This window comes from Podarcis erhardii (assembly GCF_964252035.2).
Source record: "Podarcis erhardii genome assembly, chromosome: 14".
Lineage (NCBI taxonomy): Eukaryota > Metazoa > Chordata > Lepidosauria > Squamata > Lacertidae > Podarcis > Podarcis erhardii.
The window spans coordinates 18,850,689-18,863,683 of record NC_138503.1 but is presented as its reverse complement, the minus strand read 5'-3'; the positions used below and the strand labels follow the sequence as shown (position 1 = coordinate 18,863,683).

General features: G+C 42.1%; 1 protein-coding gene across 3 annotated transcripts in view; it reads left to right on the top strand.

Moving 5' to 3' along the window:
• FANCI (FA complementation group I) overlaps nucleotides 1–12,995 on the top strand; it is a 30,445-nt gene that overhangs the window by 1,483 nt on the left and 15,967 nt on the right. For all 3 annotated transcript variants that reach the window (XM_081838731.1, XM_081838729.1, XM_081838730.1), the window contains exons 4-20: nucleotides 704–776; nucleotides 1,508–1,638; nucleotides 2,912–3,068; nucleotides 3,162–3,219; nucleotides 4,074–4,115; nucleotides 4,623–4,746; nucleotides 5,228–5,313; nucleotides 5,494–5,626; nucleotides 6,920–7,012; nucleotides 7,194–7,330; nucleotides 7,651–7,831; nucleotides 8,325–8,412; nucleotides 10,183–10,313; nucleotides 11,159–11,229; nucleotides 12,054–12,168; nucleotides 12,282–12,404; nucleotides 12,768–12,836. In XM_081838731.1, coding sequence (XP_081694857.1) covers nucleotides 704–776; nucleotides 1,508–1,638; nucleotides 2,912–3,068; nucleotides 3,162–3,219; nucleotides 4,074–4,115; nucleotides 4,623–4,746; nucleotides 5,228–5,313; nucleotides 5,494–5,626; nucleotides 6,920–7,012; nucleotides 7,194–7,330; nucleotides 7,651–7,831; nucleotides 8,325–8,412; nucleotides 10,183–10,313; nucleotides 11,159–11,229; nucleotides 12,054–12,168; nucleotides 12,282–12,404; nucleotides 12,768–12,836 — 1,812 coding nt within the window. The remainder of the gene's footprint in view (nucleotides 1–703; nucleotides 777–1,507; nucleotides 1,639–2,911; nucleotides 3,069–3,161; nucleotides 3,220–4,073; nucleotides 4,116–4,622; nucleotides 4,747–5,227; nucleotides 5,314–5,493; nucleotides 5,627–6,919; nucleotides 7,013–7,193; nucleotides 7,331–7,650; nucleotides 7,832–8,324; nucleotides 8,413–10,182; nucleotides 10,314–11,158; nucleotides 11,230–12,053; nucleotides 12,169–12,281; nucleotides 12,405–12,767; nucleotides 12,837–12,995) is intronic.

Sequence of the window (12,995 nt, the reverse complement as noted above, 5' to 3'; positions counted from 1 at the left end):
GCAGCTATGCATCTGCCGTATGCCAAGGTGCTGCAACTTTTGTATTCTGCACTATACAGTATGTTTGTATGTTTTGTATGTTTTTATACGTCTCCCTCCTCCTGTAATGTTACCTCCTGTACAGTTTTATGACAGCTAGATAATGTTGTTTTGCTTCCATTTTTCATCATTGTGTTAAGGTTGCCAAGTCTTCTGCCTTTTACTAGTATATCCAATGCCTTTCTTGCTCCTCTTAGAAATCATAGGCAAGTGGATTGCCACTTCCAGTTTTCCATGGCCTTCAGGTGGTTACTGTAGTACTGTATATAATTCACAAAAATGTTTTTGGGAGCATTCGTTCCTCTGTGGTTCTCCCTTTTCATGAACATGGTGTATTTTAACTGCATGTCAGGCTATCTAGTAGCAGGCCGTTCATCTAGTCATCTGTGATGAGTGGAGGTTGCTTCCAGGTGACCAGGCATGGAGAACTGAAAAAAGTTTAGGGTTAGGCAGCCACAAATGATTAATGTAAGTATGTGTAGGCTAGTAAATATTTTGGATGTGTCTGCAAGGCTGTATTAAGAGGACGGTAAATTTATGTGCCTTAGTGATGATTGTATGGAAATTAGTACCTGGTTACACACAGTGTTTCTATTATCATTGGATGTAGAAGCTTAAAGTGATGATAAATGAATCTTGTGCTTTCCCCCCCTTCTTGCTGCAGATGAAAGGCTTAATCACGAAGCAGGCTTTGAAGGGAAAGGAGATTGGTGCCCTCCTGAGAGGAATCTTCAAAGGTACCACACAATGAGTTGTGATAGACTGATCTATGAATCCGTTTTTTTACCCAACTGTTCCATGTATGACATTGATATCTTACAGTGCAATCCTAATCATGTCTACTCAGAAGCAAGTCCTGTTGAATTGGGTTAGGATTGTAGCTTTAAGCAAGTACTTGGCTGTGACTGCAATCCTATGTTCATTTACTTGGAAGTAAACTCAGCTGATGTCAGTGGGACTTGCTACTGAACAGAGAAATATGGGACTGTGCTGTAAAGAATCTTCTAGATTTTTATTTGTGGTTGTTGTTTTTTTTAGAGACATGCAGTGGACCAACTGAATGAAGTGGTCCCCAGACCACAGTTTGGGAACCCTTGTTCTAGACAGTATTGCTTGCAGGTGGGGAGAGTGAGAGTTCTTTTGAACTGGTCCCAGCAGTTGGGTTTCCTGATCACTTAAATGTGCCAGTGTTAAGTAATTCCATGTGGACACAACTGATGTTTATTTGTGAACAAGATACAGAAATATAGTCTATGAAAGGGGATATTTTAATTTGCAGCTTCTGTTAATAAAGGGAGTCATGCAGAACCCTTTAGCTGTTTAAATTGTACAGAAGAAAGTGAGTAAATGGTCAGAAAAATTATTGAGAGTGTTGGTGAAGTCTAGGCCACCAGCTGCTCTTGTAAGAGCTGTCTTAAAATGTTTGCTCAAGTAACTTCTTTATTGTTTATTGGGAATTCCACTCCAGGTTCTCCTTGCTTCCAACAGACGGGTGTTGTTAGGAGGCTCAGTGTTTATAAGCATTGTGTCCAGTTGGTGGAGTCGGGGGACCTGCATGTGGAAGTTGCGTCTGAAATTATAAGGCTGCTTATGTTAGAGGTAGGAATGGAGTTATCAAGAATGGTTTCTCCAGCTCAGCAAAGTGTAACGGAGATGATGGTTCCCTTCCACTTCTAGATTCCACACTTAAATTACATTGTGGTCATCTGTGAATCCTGACCCTATGCATGTTGTGGAACATGCATGTTATCTAGTGGGGCTGATTTTCAAGACACTACATGTGATTAGAACTTTAGAGAGCAATCCTTAACTATTAAGAAGGGCAGGTAAGGAAGGGGCTATTTGATACTGTGGGCCTCCTTCTCTGCAGATGGAGGAGTCCCCAGTGTGGTGGAAGAAAGCGATGCTGTGGTCACTGACTTGCCACCAATGCTCTGTGTGTGGTGGAGCCATGAATGGGACACATTGTGGGGAGGCTGTGATTTTTCCAAATCCAAAGCCTCCTTGTTCCCCAGACACGGATTCTACCCACATACGCACACGCCATTACTCTGTTCATCTCCTTGGTGATGAAATAATTTCTAGGTCATAGCTTTCCTCCTGGTGTTACTCCTGTGCCTTTGACAGCAGTTCAGCACAGTGTAATTTTGTAAGTGAGGCTTCTCCTACCACTTAGGTCTATCACAGGAAAGTTTTCATCTGCTCAGTTTCTGTGCTTGAAGTACAGGATCGGGACCCCACTGCACGTGTGCATATTTAACATGATCAAAAGTATCCAATCACCCATTCCCTCTCCCCTCCCTCTCATTATATATAATGGCCTGATGACTTCTGTTTCAGTGTATCTGAAGAAGTGTGCATGCACACGAGAGCTTATACCTAAAACTACTCAGTTGGTCTGTAAGGTGCTACATTATAATTTTTAAATTCCTTTGGAAGGTTTTTTAAAAGACTTTCTTAGATCATATAACTTTTTTGAAGACTTGATTCTTTTAAGGGAGTTTTTAGGTTTTTAAGAAGAGTCTTTTAAACTATCTTTTTAAAGAATTGTTGTAATTTATTTTGACTATGGCAGACCAACACGGCTACCTACTTGAGTCTACGATCAAAGGTAGTTTGTATAGTTACAACATTCTAGGCCTTCAGGTTGTTTTGGGCTAATGTGTCATGTAATAAATAAGTGATACCATTAACTTCCTTTCACCCGAGGAAAGACATCCCAGTGTGTTCATGCAACAACTATTTCCAATGCACCTTTCACTGGCAACTTGAAATTGTATTTTTAAAATACTTTTGTTATTTTAGTGTGGACCCCTCCCCTTGGTGCATATTTTCATATTCATCTTCCCATATCTTGTCCCTTATTTTTCAGGCTCATGAGCTGCCAGGTTCTGCATTGGCTGACCTGGCAACCTCGTTTGTTGAAGCTATCAAAGGTGGCATCTTGCTCAGTGGCAGGTCTTTGGAGCTATTCCCTACAGTTCTGACTGCACTAGCGACAGCTAAAGAGACACTGGTTTATGGGGCAGGTAAGCCCCATCCCTTCTTTCTTCCTTATTTTCATTTGACTAGCAACTTGTCCTAAGTGCCCTTGTACTGTGTGCTTTCCCACCCCTTTCCAGGTGAGCTGAGTGGGGAAGAGTTTAAGAAACAGCTGATCAATACACTTTGTTCCAGCAGGTAGGCATGTCTTCAGCAGGTCATGTACAGTTCTGTGCTTGCCTTTAGAATTGTTCAGAATGCACCAGTTTTCTGTAAGCAACCCTTTGCTATGTTTTACCCTGTCAAATGTTAAACTCTGGTACTGATTTTTATTGGTGTTCTTACTTGACTTCCACCAAAATGGTGAGTTGCAACAACATAAAAATGCAATAGCAAAACCAGTTAAAACATTTTACAATCAGAAGAACAAGGGTGGGTCCTAAATATATATTTTTAGGTGTCAAAGACCACGGTAAAGTGTGCCTGCATCATTTTAGAAAAGCTATACAATAAAGGTGCCAGGCACACCTCTTTGAGGAGGAAATTCCACAGCTTAGGGGTTGCCACAGAGAATTGCCTCTCCTGGGCTGCCACCACTGAACTTCTGAGGGTGGCAGAATAACAAAGAAGGCTCCTTCTGCCAGTCTTAACACCCAAGAGGGTCTGTAAGGAAGGAGATAGTCTTTTCAGATATTTGGGGCCTAAGTTTTTAGGGCTTTGAACACCGACATGAGGACCGTGAATCACATCTGGAAATGAACTGGCAACCTGTACAGGGTTGTTGCTTTCTTTTTTAGAAAAGGGGGGCAATTATATGTGTTCTAACTAGGACCCCAGCCAGTAATCTGGTGGCTATTGAAGTTTCTGAGTCATCTTCAAGGGCAGCTATTGCAATTAATCCAACTGTAGGTGCACTGGGGCAGACATCTCTCTCACCACCCCTTTATTTCACAAACTGTCATGTGTAACACAACTATCCCTGCTGGAAGTATTTTTTTGTTAGTACTTTATTTTCTGTTTTCAAACCTTCTGATTGATTTTTATATGGGCAGGTGGAGTTCTCAACATGTGATACATCTCTCCTCCATGTTCAGGTAGCCTCTCTACAATTTTTTTTATGTTCTTTTTTCATTGCTGACTTGGGGAGCACTTACAGAGGTGAGGGGAGAGCAGTTTCACTAGGCATGTCATTCATAATCCATGCTTGCACTTTGGAAGAAGTTCTAGTTGGCCAAGTGTTTCCTAAGTGGGAAAGGTTCTTGATCCAAGGCTAATTTCTGGGATATACCATTTGGGGGCCAGTGTAGTGGAGACAGTATCAGACATGGAGCATGGAGACTTGGATTAAAATCCCCACTTAACCATGAATGATTGTGGGCCAGTCTCAACCTAACCTGCCACACAGGATTGTTGTGAAGATAACTTGAGGGGTGGGGCTGCCTTGAGCCCCTTGGAGGAAAGTTGGGCTATGAATGTAAATCATAAATAATACTTGCTGGTTTTGGTACCGTGGTGTTTGTGGCCCCAGAGGCTTCTCTGCTGATGTTTTGGACTGATGTTTGGGTAGATGATCTGGACTGGCTTTCATCTTTACTCTGCAGGGACATCCCACTGAGTGCAGAAGAGCTGCAGTTTGTGGTGGAAAAGGTCTTAAGGATGTTCTCTCAGTTGGACCTCCAAGAAATCCCTCCTTTAGTTTATCAGCTTCTGTTGCTTTCTGCAAAGGTAAGCTTTTTGGAAAATTTGACCAGGCTCCGCAAATCTCAAAACCTGGACCCTGCAACTGACATGCAGTAGGTTCTGTGGATGACTCAGATCACATAATGATGATGATGATGATAACAACAATAAGTAATAATACTAATAATTATTATTTATACCCTTCTCATCTGGCTAGGCGATTTCCAATATATATACAAACATTATCTAACATTAAACATTAACAACTTCCAATTCAGCCCAGCATTGCCTAGTCTGATTGTTAGAAGTTTTTCAGGGTCTTGGGGAGAGATCTTTCCTGGTACCTGGTCCTTTTAACTGGAGATGCCAGAAAGTTTTAATCTGATACCTTCTGCATCCAAACATGCACTCCACTACTGAGACATAATCTCTCTCCAAATGTTTGTATGAATGTTTATTGTTACTGTACTTTATTACCGTAATACTGTGGTGCACTTTCTGTTTACTTTGTCTTGTGATCTTTCAGGGCAGCAAGAAAAACATTTTGGAAGGGATAATCAACTTTTTCAATCAGATGGATAAAAAGCAAAAAGAAGAGCAGGGAAATTCAGAGTGAGTCCCCTCTTATATTCTCATTTTTCTGCTCTGATATTTGTTACTCTCTTTTCCCTGTAAGGATACCTTCGATTCTGGGGCAAATGTGTTGTTTTAGTTTCTCTGTGGTTGTCCTTATTCCATCCCTGCCACAACTGTCTTTCTATCTTTGGCCTCTCTGTGACTGATTCTTTTCAGATCAATGGACCTTGAAGAAGCCACAGTGCCCCTGGACCAACTTCGCCATGTGGAAGGCACCGTCATTCTGCATATTGTGCTGGCTATTACTCTGGACCAGGATTTGGGAAAAGAGCTAATAAAATACTTAAAGGTATATCAAATTCATAATGTTGATGCTGAGGATGTCGCTGATATGCCAGATATTGGTAGCATTAATTTGTTTATGCCAATGCTAGATATAGTTTGGTCTGTGTTGATAGCAGTCTTCTAGGACTGAACTCACCGTGTGGGACATTGTTCTGACCTAAGCTAATTGTGGCTTGGAATGCCAGTCACTCCTGGAATTCTGTGATGTCTTACCTGCTTTCATTTTTTTTCAGCTGGGTGAAATGCTTGCTGGCTTTGGTACTGTGTTCCTGGTTGTTTTAAGCCACACTTCTTTATGTCTGATTTATAGGGAGCTGTGGTGTAATGTCATCTTACCACATTAAACAATTGCATTGCTGAAACTGGCAGCTGAAATGGGGGGTGTGGCTCTGTGGGTCTGATGCTTGTTCCCAGGTGAATAAATTATGACTTATTAAATCAGGAATGTTACATCCAAATGGAGCCCCTCTTTTGCAGAAAGAGAGACACAAAAATCAACGTAATCTGGCAGCCCTGCTTATGTTAACCCAACCACATGGACCTAGTGGCTGGACTTGTGTCCTCTTTTTGGCTCTTTCTCCCTGCAAGACAAAGAGAAAGGGGTAGAAGGGAGATTCAGAATTCAGCTCTGCAGCATTTACACAGCTGTGGGAGCAAAACAGTCCCAAGCGCTGCATTTATAGCCGAGCAGTTTCTCAAAGAGGACTGTGTTAGGAAGGCTATCTGTAAGATGGTCTCTTTTCCTGTAAAAAGGAGAGCGAAAGGCTTTACACAGGCTTGAACCAACTCTGCTGCCTAACCATCCCCATCTTTTGTTGAAGTTTTGGAGAGAAAAGTATTTGGGGCACAAGGATCCAGAGGGGCTTGGAGAATGCTGTGATGGCTTCTGCCGTCCAAGTGCAAACTTGGCTTTTGACTTTTGTTTAGAAGAGCTGAACATTCAACCAAAGCTGAGAACTATGTGTCCGAATAACTAAGCCAATGCTAGCTGTTGCAGAAAACACTGAGCTACATGAATCAATGGTCTGAGTCACTATAAGACAGCTCGATGTAGAATAAATTACACGATGAAACAGATTCAGTGACATAGCTGCCAAGCTTAGTCCGCTGAGACAAGAGGAACACTCATGTCCATTATTGGTCTAACTTCCATTCTAACTATAGTTTTAAATAAAAAAGGAAACATTTACTTTATAAATCACACACACACACACACACACACACACAGTATATATATAATCATCTCATTATAAATATGAAGCCCTCTAACTTTCTCCATTTGCTTGATGCTTTGTAGACTGAGCAACAAGGGGATCTTAGCAAAGTCTTGTGTCCCTTCAGCATAACCATTCTGCTCTCAGTGACCAGAATACACCGATTTGAAGACCAGGTATGTCTTTCCCTACTAGTGCTTGACTACATCAGTGAGCCTGATAGAGAATATTTAGGTGGGCTGATGGAGCTTTTAGTTGGCAGGTTTGCTCACGCAATGTTTAGTTCTGGCTGGGACACTCAGTGGTGGAAATTGGACAAGCGTAATCTCTCTTGCCCACTCAACTTTTGTGCTTTAGGTCTTTGACTTTTTGAAATCTTCAGTTATGAGGAGCTTCAAGGACAAGCAGTTTCTTCAGGGCTCCAAGTTCCTGCAGGAATTGGCTCCTCAAAACTATGACATATCTGCCGTGGTTTTGGAAGTTGTGGCAAACAGGTGATTTTGATGGACAAATTTCTTACCGTTTCTCTTCTCTCTCCTCAACCCCTGGCACTATTCTTTGATAGTAATGCACACATTTAGTAAGTGGGGAGATAAGGATGCTGTAGAGTATTGTTGCCTTTGCAAAAATACCCGGTTCTGCCCATGCCCAAGTATGTACATAAAAGAATCTGCTTATGCCCATCTGGTTCAGCAACCTATTCTTACAGTGGTGAACCATATGCATATGCAAAGCCCGTAAGCAAATGAATAAAAAGTAAATGTTCTTTTAAAGTTGCTGTCTCCCTCTCCCTTCTTTTAATGACTCCATCCAGTGTGTTCGGTTGGGATCATGTGACTCGGGGCCTGGTGGATCTTGGATTCATCCTGATGGACTCCTATGGGCCAAAAAGAACTTTGGGAGGCAAAGTCGTGGAAACGAACCACGGCCTTTCCAAAACTCCAGCCCAGCAAGCTTGTAAGTTGGGAACTGATCTCCTATTGGAAGCCTTCAAGGTAAGGAGATGCCATTATAGGGAAACAGCTGTGATTTATATTATCTTCTCCAGTTCTTTGATAACATTTCATGCATTGTTGTTTCTTTCAGTTAAAATTGGAGCCACACTTTTCTTCCTTAAATCCAAAAATGTTTACTTTTACACCATATAAGAGAAGGAATTGCACACCCCTTGTATGTTCCTGCACGAGTCACAATTCTGAGCACAACTTATGATTAGGCTGAGCTAAGCACACAGTAGTGATATGCACACATTTTGAGGTTGGCTAGCTGCTTTTGTCTGCACCAAAAGTGACTGATCCATCATCCTTTGCTGGAGGGACATTAATTCGGGTGAGGGTCTTTCCTTCCACTTGCTTCATAGTTAGGGCTATGTTAGTCATAGCAGCAATATTGGAGTAAACTTTTTTTTATGGTCTGATAAATCTGAAGTCTGGCTACAGCCTCAAAAGTCGACCTGTGACTGAATTTTAGTGTCCTGTCTGCTTTCAGGTCCATGAACCAATCAGAAGTGAAATACTGGAGCAGGTCCTGAACAGAGTCATCACAAATGCAGGCTCCCCTATCAGCCACTTCTTAGGTAACTGTGAAATGAGCAAAGGGGGCACATTATTGCAAGGGAAATCTCATGTCTGCACAGTTCGATAAAACAGCTTCTTGGTTTCTTTCCTCCCTCAACTTCAGAAGGGAGTGGTGCTCCATCTGTTTTCCAGAGCCATAATTGTCTGTCTTTAAGAAGTCTCACATAGCAGTCATACTCTCTTGTGTAAAAAGGTAAAGGTAAAGGACCTCTGGACAGTTTAGTCAAAGATGACTGGGGTTGTGGCGCTCATCTCGCTTTCAGGCTGAGGGAGCTGACGTTTGTCCACAGACAGCTATCCAGGTCCTGTGGCCAGCATGACTAAACTGCTTCTGGCACAACAGAATACCATGACGGAAACCAGAGCACATGGAAATGCCGTTTAGCTTCCCGCTGCAGCAGTACTTATTTATCTACTTGCACTGGTGTGCTTTAAAAACTGCTAGGTTGGCAGGGATGTGGCCAAGGGATGGAAAGATTACAAGGCTCCAAAAATAACAGATTGGCAAATCAAATTACAAGAATTGGTGGCGACGGCTCAACTGACTAGTATACTCAGAGGAAACTCAAAGCAAAAATTAGTGGAAAAATGAGATGTTTATAAAAAATATGTTCAAAAATACAATAATAGTTTTGACTCTGTGCTAGCATTTGAGTGATAAAGGAAATAAAAGGAAGTGGACTACAATTAAGGATTTATTATGTTTTCAGAATGTATTAGAAAAATTATAAAGAAAGGTTTACTGTTTTGTGTACATTCAAATGTAAGATAAAACATATGCAAAGGGACTTGACAGGAAGTCAAAGTTGAAGAAAAGATTTTGGAAGCGAAAAGGGAAAAAAATATTTACTGTGTGGGTGTAGGTGTGTGGGTGTCTGCACATATGTGTTGTTGTATGTAATGTTTGGGAGGAAATAAGACGGTAAATAACAAACAACAAACTAAAAATCGATGTATGTACTTTTTATTTCTTAATTATATTTTGTGGTAGTATGGTTGTATTGTTTTTTTGAAAATTATTCAATAAAAAATATTTTAAAAAAGCAAAACAAACTGCTAGGTTGGCAGGAGCTGTGTCAGAGCAACGGGAGCTCACCTAGTTGCAGGGATTCAAACCGCCGACCTTCCGATTGGCAAGCTCAAGAGGCTCAGTGGTTTAGACACTCTCTCATGTACCTTATTGTTATTATATTTTGTTGTTTTTGAAAAACTATACCAGTCTTTCCATTTACAGAAAGGGAGTTTATGCAAAGAAAGTCCAAGGGAGTTTATGCAAATGAAATCACACCAGATTGCTGCCAAACCTAAAAACCAGTGGTTTGTAGCAGTTGTAGTCAAAATGTAGTTTATTTCCAATTAGAGCCCCAGTTGCATACAAAGTTATTTTCCCACACCCATTTTATCCTCATAAAAACCCTGCGATGTAGGTTAGGTTGAGAGATGGAAATTGACTCTTGTTTGCTAACTGAGCTTCCTGGCTGATTAGGGCTTTGAACATGAGTCTTTTTGGTCTTTGTCTGAAATACATAGTGTCTGGCCCTCAATCCTTAGTGAGTACATATTTGAAGAAGTCAGTTGTATGACCTCTTATCTTTCACTGTTCTACTTTTTTTGGAAGGTGACTTCATAATTTGTGCAGTTGTCTTTTCTTGATCTGTGAACCTACGAATCAAATGCACTTCTTTTTCTGTCCCTGGTTCCTGACATCTTGGCCTTCTCTTTCTCTTATTGAAGGCTGCAGCTCTCCTTGTTACCGTTTTCTCTTTCAGATCTGTTGTCCGGTATTATCCTGTCTGCCCCGCTCATCCTTCAGCAGTCTTCTTCAAAAGTCGCAGAGGCCTTTGATCATTTGTCATTCCTGCCTCTTGACACAGTACAAGGGTTGCTTAAGGCCGTGCAGGTAAAGTTCTTTTATACTAGTCAGTTTTCAGCTCAAAAAGTCCTCAAAATATCTTACAAAAGAGTGCAGCATATTTTTTAAAAATACTTTGAAAGATGTTACTACAGTGGTACCTCGGGTTACATACGCTTCAGGTTACATATGCTTCAGGTTACAGACTCCGCTAACCCAGAAATAGTACCTCAGGTTAAGAACTTTGCTTCAGGATGAGAACAGAACTTGTGCTCCGGCGGCGCGGCAGCAGCAGGAGGCCCCATTAGCTAAAGTGGTGCTTCAGGTTAAGAACAGCTTCAGGTTAAGAACAGACCTCTAGAACGAATTAAGCACTTAACCCGATGTACCACTGTCCTCTTAAATTCATTCATATAAAATATCTTTTTATTCCTTCTTTCCATTTAAAATAAATGCTCGAGGCACCTTGTAATCTCATCCGTATATTTAAAAACTGATAAAAGATGGAAAGGGCATGGGATATAAAGCTAGTGTTTCAGAGATCAAAGTACTCAGCAGGCCAGACAATTACTAGAAAATGGATGTTTCTGCATAGTGGCATAAAGTTGTTGTGGAGAATGTGGGACAGGTTCCCCTTGGCAAGGTGTTCTAAATTCTAGGTGATGCTTTCACCTGTATGTCAGCCAAACACTACACTCAGGTCTTGCTTGTGGGCTTCCCGTTTATTTCTTGTAGTTCTCTTGTGGCTCATAGATTGGGAATGACTCATATGGCTCATTGATTATGCTGATATAATGTCCTCCCTATCCCTCTTTTCTTGGCCTTGCTGCTGCTGCTGCTCCTTTAGCAAAACTGCAGAGCACTTGGTCTAATGCGTTCTATTTTTCCCCCAGCCCCTGCTGAAAATTAGCATGTCCATGAGGGACTCCCTGATCCTTGTTCTTCGCAAATCAATGTTTTCTGGGTAAGCTGCCATTTTTTATGCTTTCAAAGTAAATAGACATCTATGGAGTTCCTTGGTTTCCCTACCCTCACCCCTCACTGCTTTTATCACATAAACAACACATGTGGAAAGTGGATGTAACCTGAGGAGAGAGCCAAGAGCCAGACGGGGTCGCCTGGAGTGCCATACGCTCCAAATTCTGCGATAGTTTTTTTACCCAAGGGCTTACCCACAACTCCATTTGCCCTGCCGCTCCCCACCCCCCAGCTGGAAAAACCCAGTCTTTAGTGCTGAATCAGAGTAAACAGCGACTGGATTTTCTGCAGATTGCTGTTTGTTCTGATTTAGCACGAAAGAGTAGGTTTGCCGGGGGGAAAGCGACAGGCAAAGGCAAAACTGCTTGGACCCATGACTTTCTAGGCACAGGACAAATGTGGGCAAGCCCTTTCCTGAAGACTCGTTGGGGGAATTAGAGTTTCTCATGCTTGGTTGATCATCATGCTTGGTTGATAGACATAATTATTCATAATGGGTCCCAATAATAAAATGTAAAAATAAGTAGTTGTCTTTAAAAAACATGGTTGCTGTCTTTTAAAAAACAACACACAGCACATTTTATCCACTTGATCATACTGTAAACAAGCAACCCTGCACACCTTTGTGGTTTTTCCACTCTAGGTTTGTTTGTTTGTCATTTTATCTCTTCACTCCAACTTTTAAGGGAATTCAGCTCAAAGCTTTGTCCAGCATTAACAAGGTAGGGAGGACAAGGTGCCCCAGAATTCTCAGCAGAAGCATCCATGGGTGTCCTTAATTGTTCTCCCTTGCCTCTGTTTCCATCACAGGCAGCTGGAGGCCCGTAAGTCAGCAGTTGCTGGGTTTCTGCTCCTCTTAAAGAATTTTAAGGTTCTGGGTAGCTTGACCTCCTCCCAGTGCAGCCAGGCAATTGGTGCGAGTCAGGTAAGCAGCCAGCAGCTTCCCAAAGGCCCTGTGCAGCCCCAGGTGCGTAGGATGGCGGCTTCAGTCATAATAAACCGGAAATGATTTCTCATGACTCTGTTACTGCCTTCTAGGTCCAGGTGGATGTTCATACCCGCTATAACGCAGCAGCCAATGAGGCCTTCTGCCTAGAAATCCTGGGCAGCTTGCGGCGATGCTTAAGTCAGCAGGCTGATGTCAGATTCATGCTCTACGAGGTAAGGAGGATCTTTTTGGCCGTGGTTCCACGTAATTTCTTCAGTTCAAGCAGTGTCGAGGTTGTGGATTAATGTCAGCATCTGCAGGCCTTTGGGAAGCTGGTTCCTGGTCTTCTGGTAAGTGTTTGTGTGCTGGTGTGTTGTAGTGCTCTAGTTGTATAATACCCTTCCGCACCTCTGCTGTGCTTCATGGCAGTGCGATGGGACCTCATTTGGTTTTGTGAGGATCAGTTTTTGCTTCTGAGCATAGTGGCAGGCAGCAGAGGCAGCATGGTTGTCTTCCACTGCCTACAGTGGTGAAAATTGCCTGTGAGAGTTTTTTAAGGCTCTGTGTGTTTTTTAACCTTTCTTCCCTCCTCTCAGGGTTTTTATGATGTCCTGCGGAGAAACTCCCAACTGAGTAATTCCATTCTGGAGATGCTGCTCTCTCAGGTATATGGGAAGATCAAAACATTGCAGGCTTGGTTCAGACAGTATGACAAACCGTAGTTGGGTATTGCATGTCCCAGCCCCCAGGCTCACATGCTCTCTTCTCCCCAGTCTTCCCCTCCCTGTGTGATCTTGGCTTCTCGGTTAAGTCAGGCCTTTATT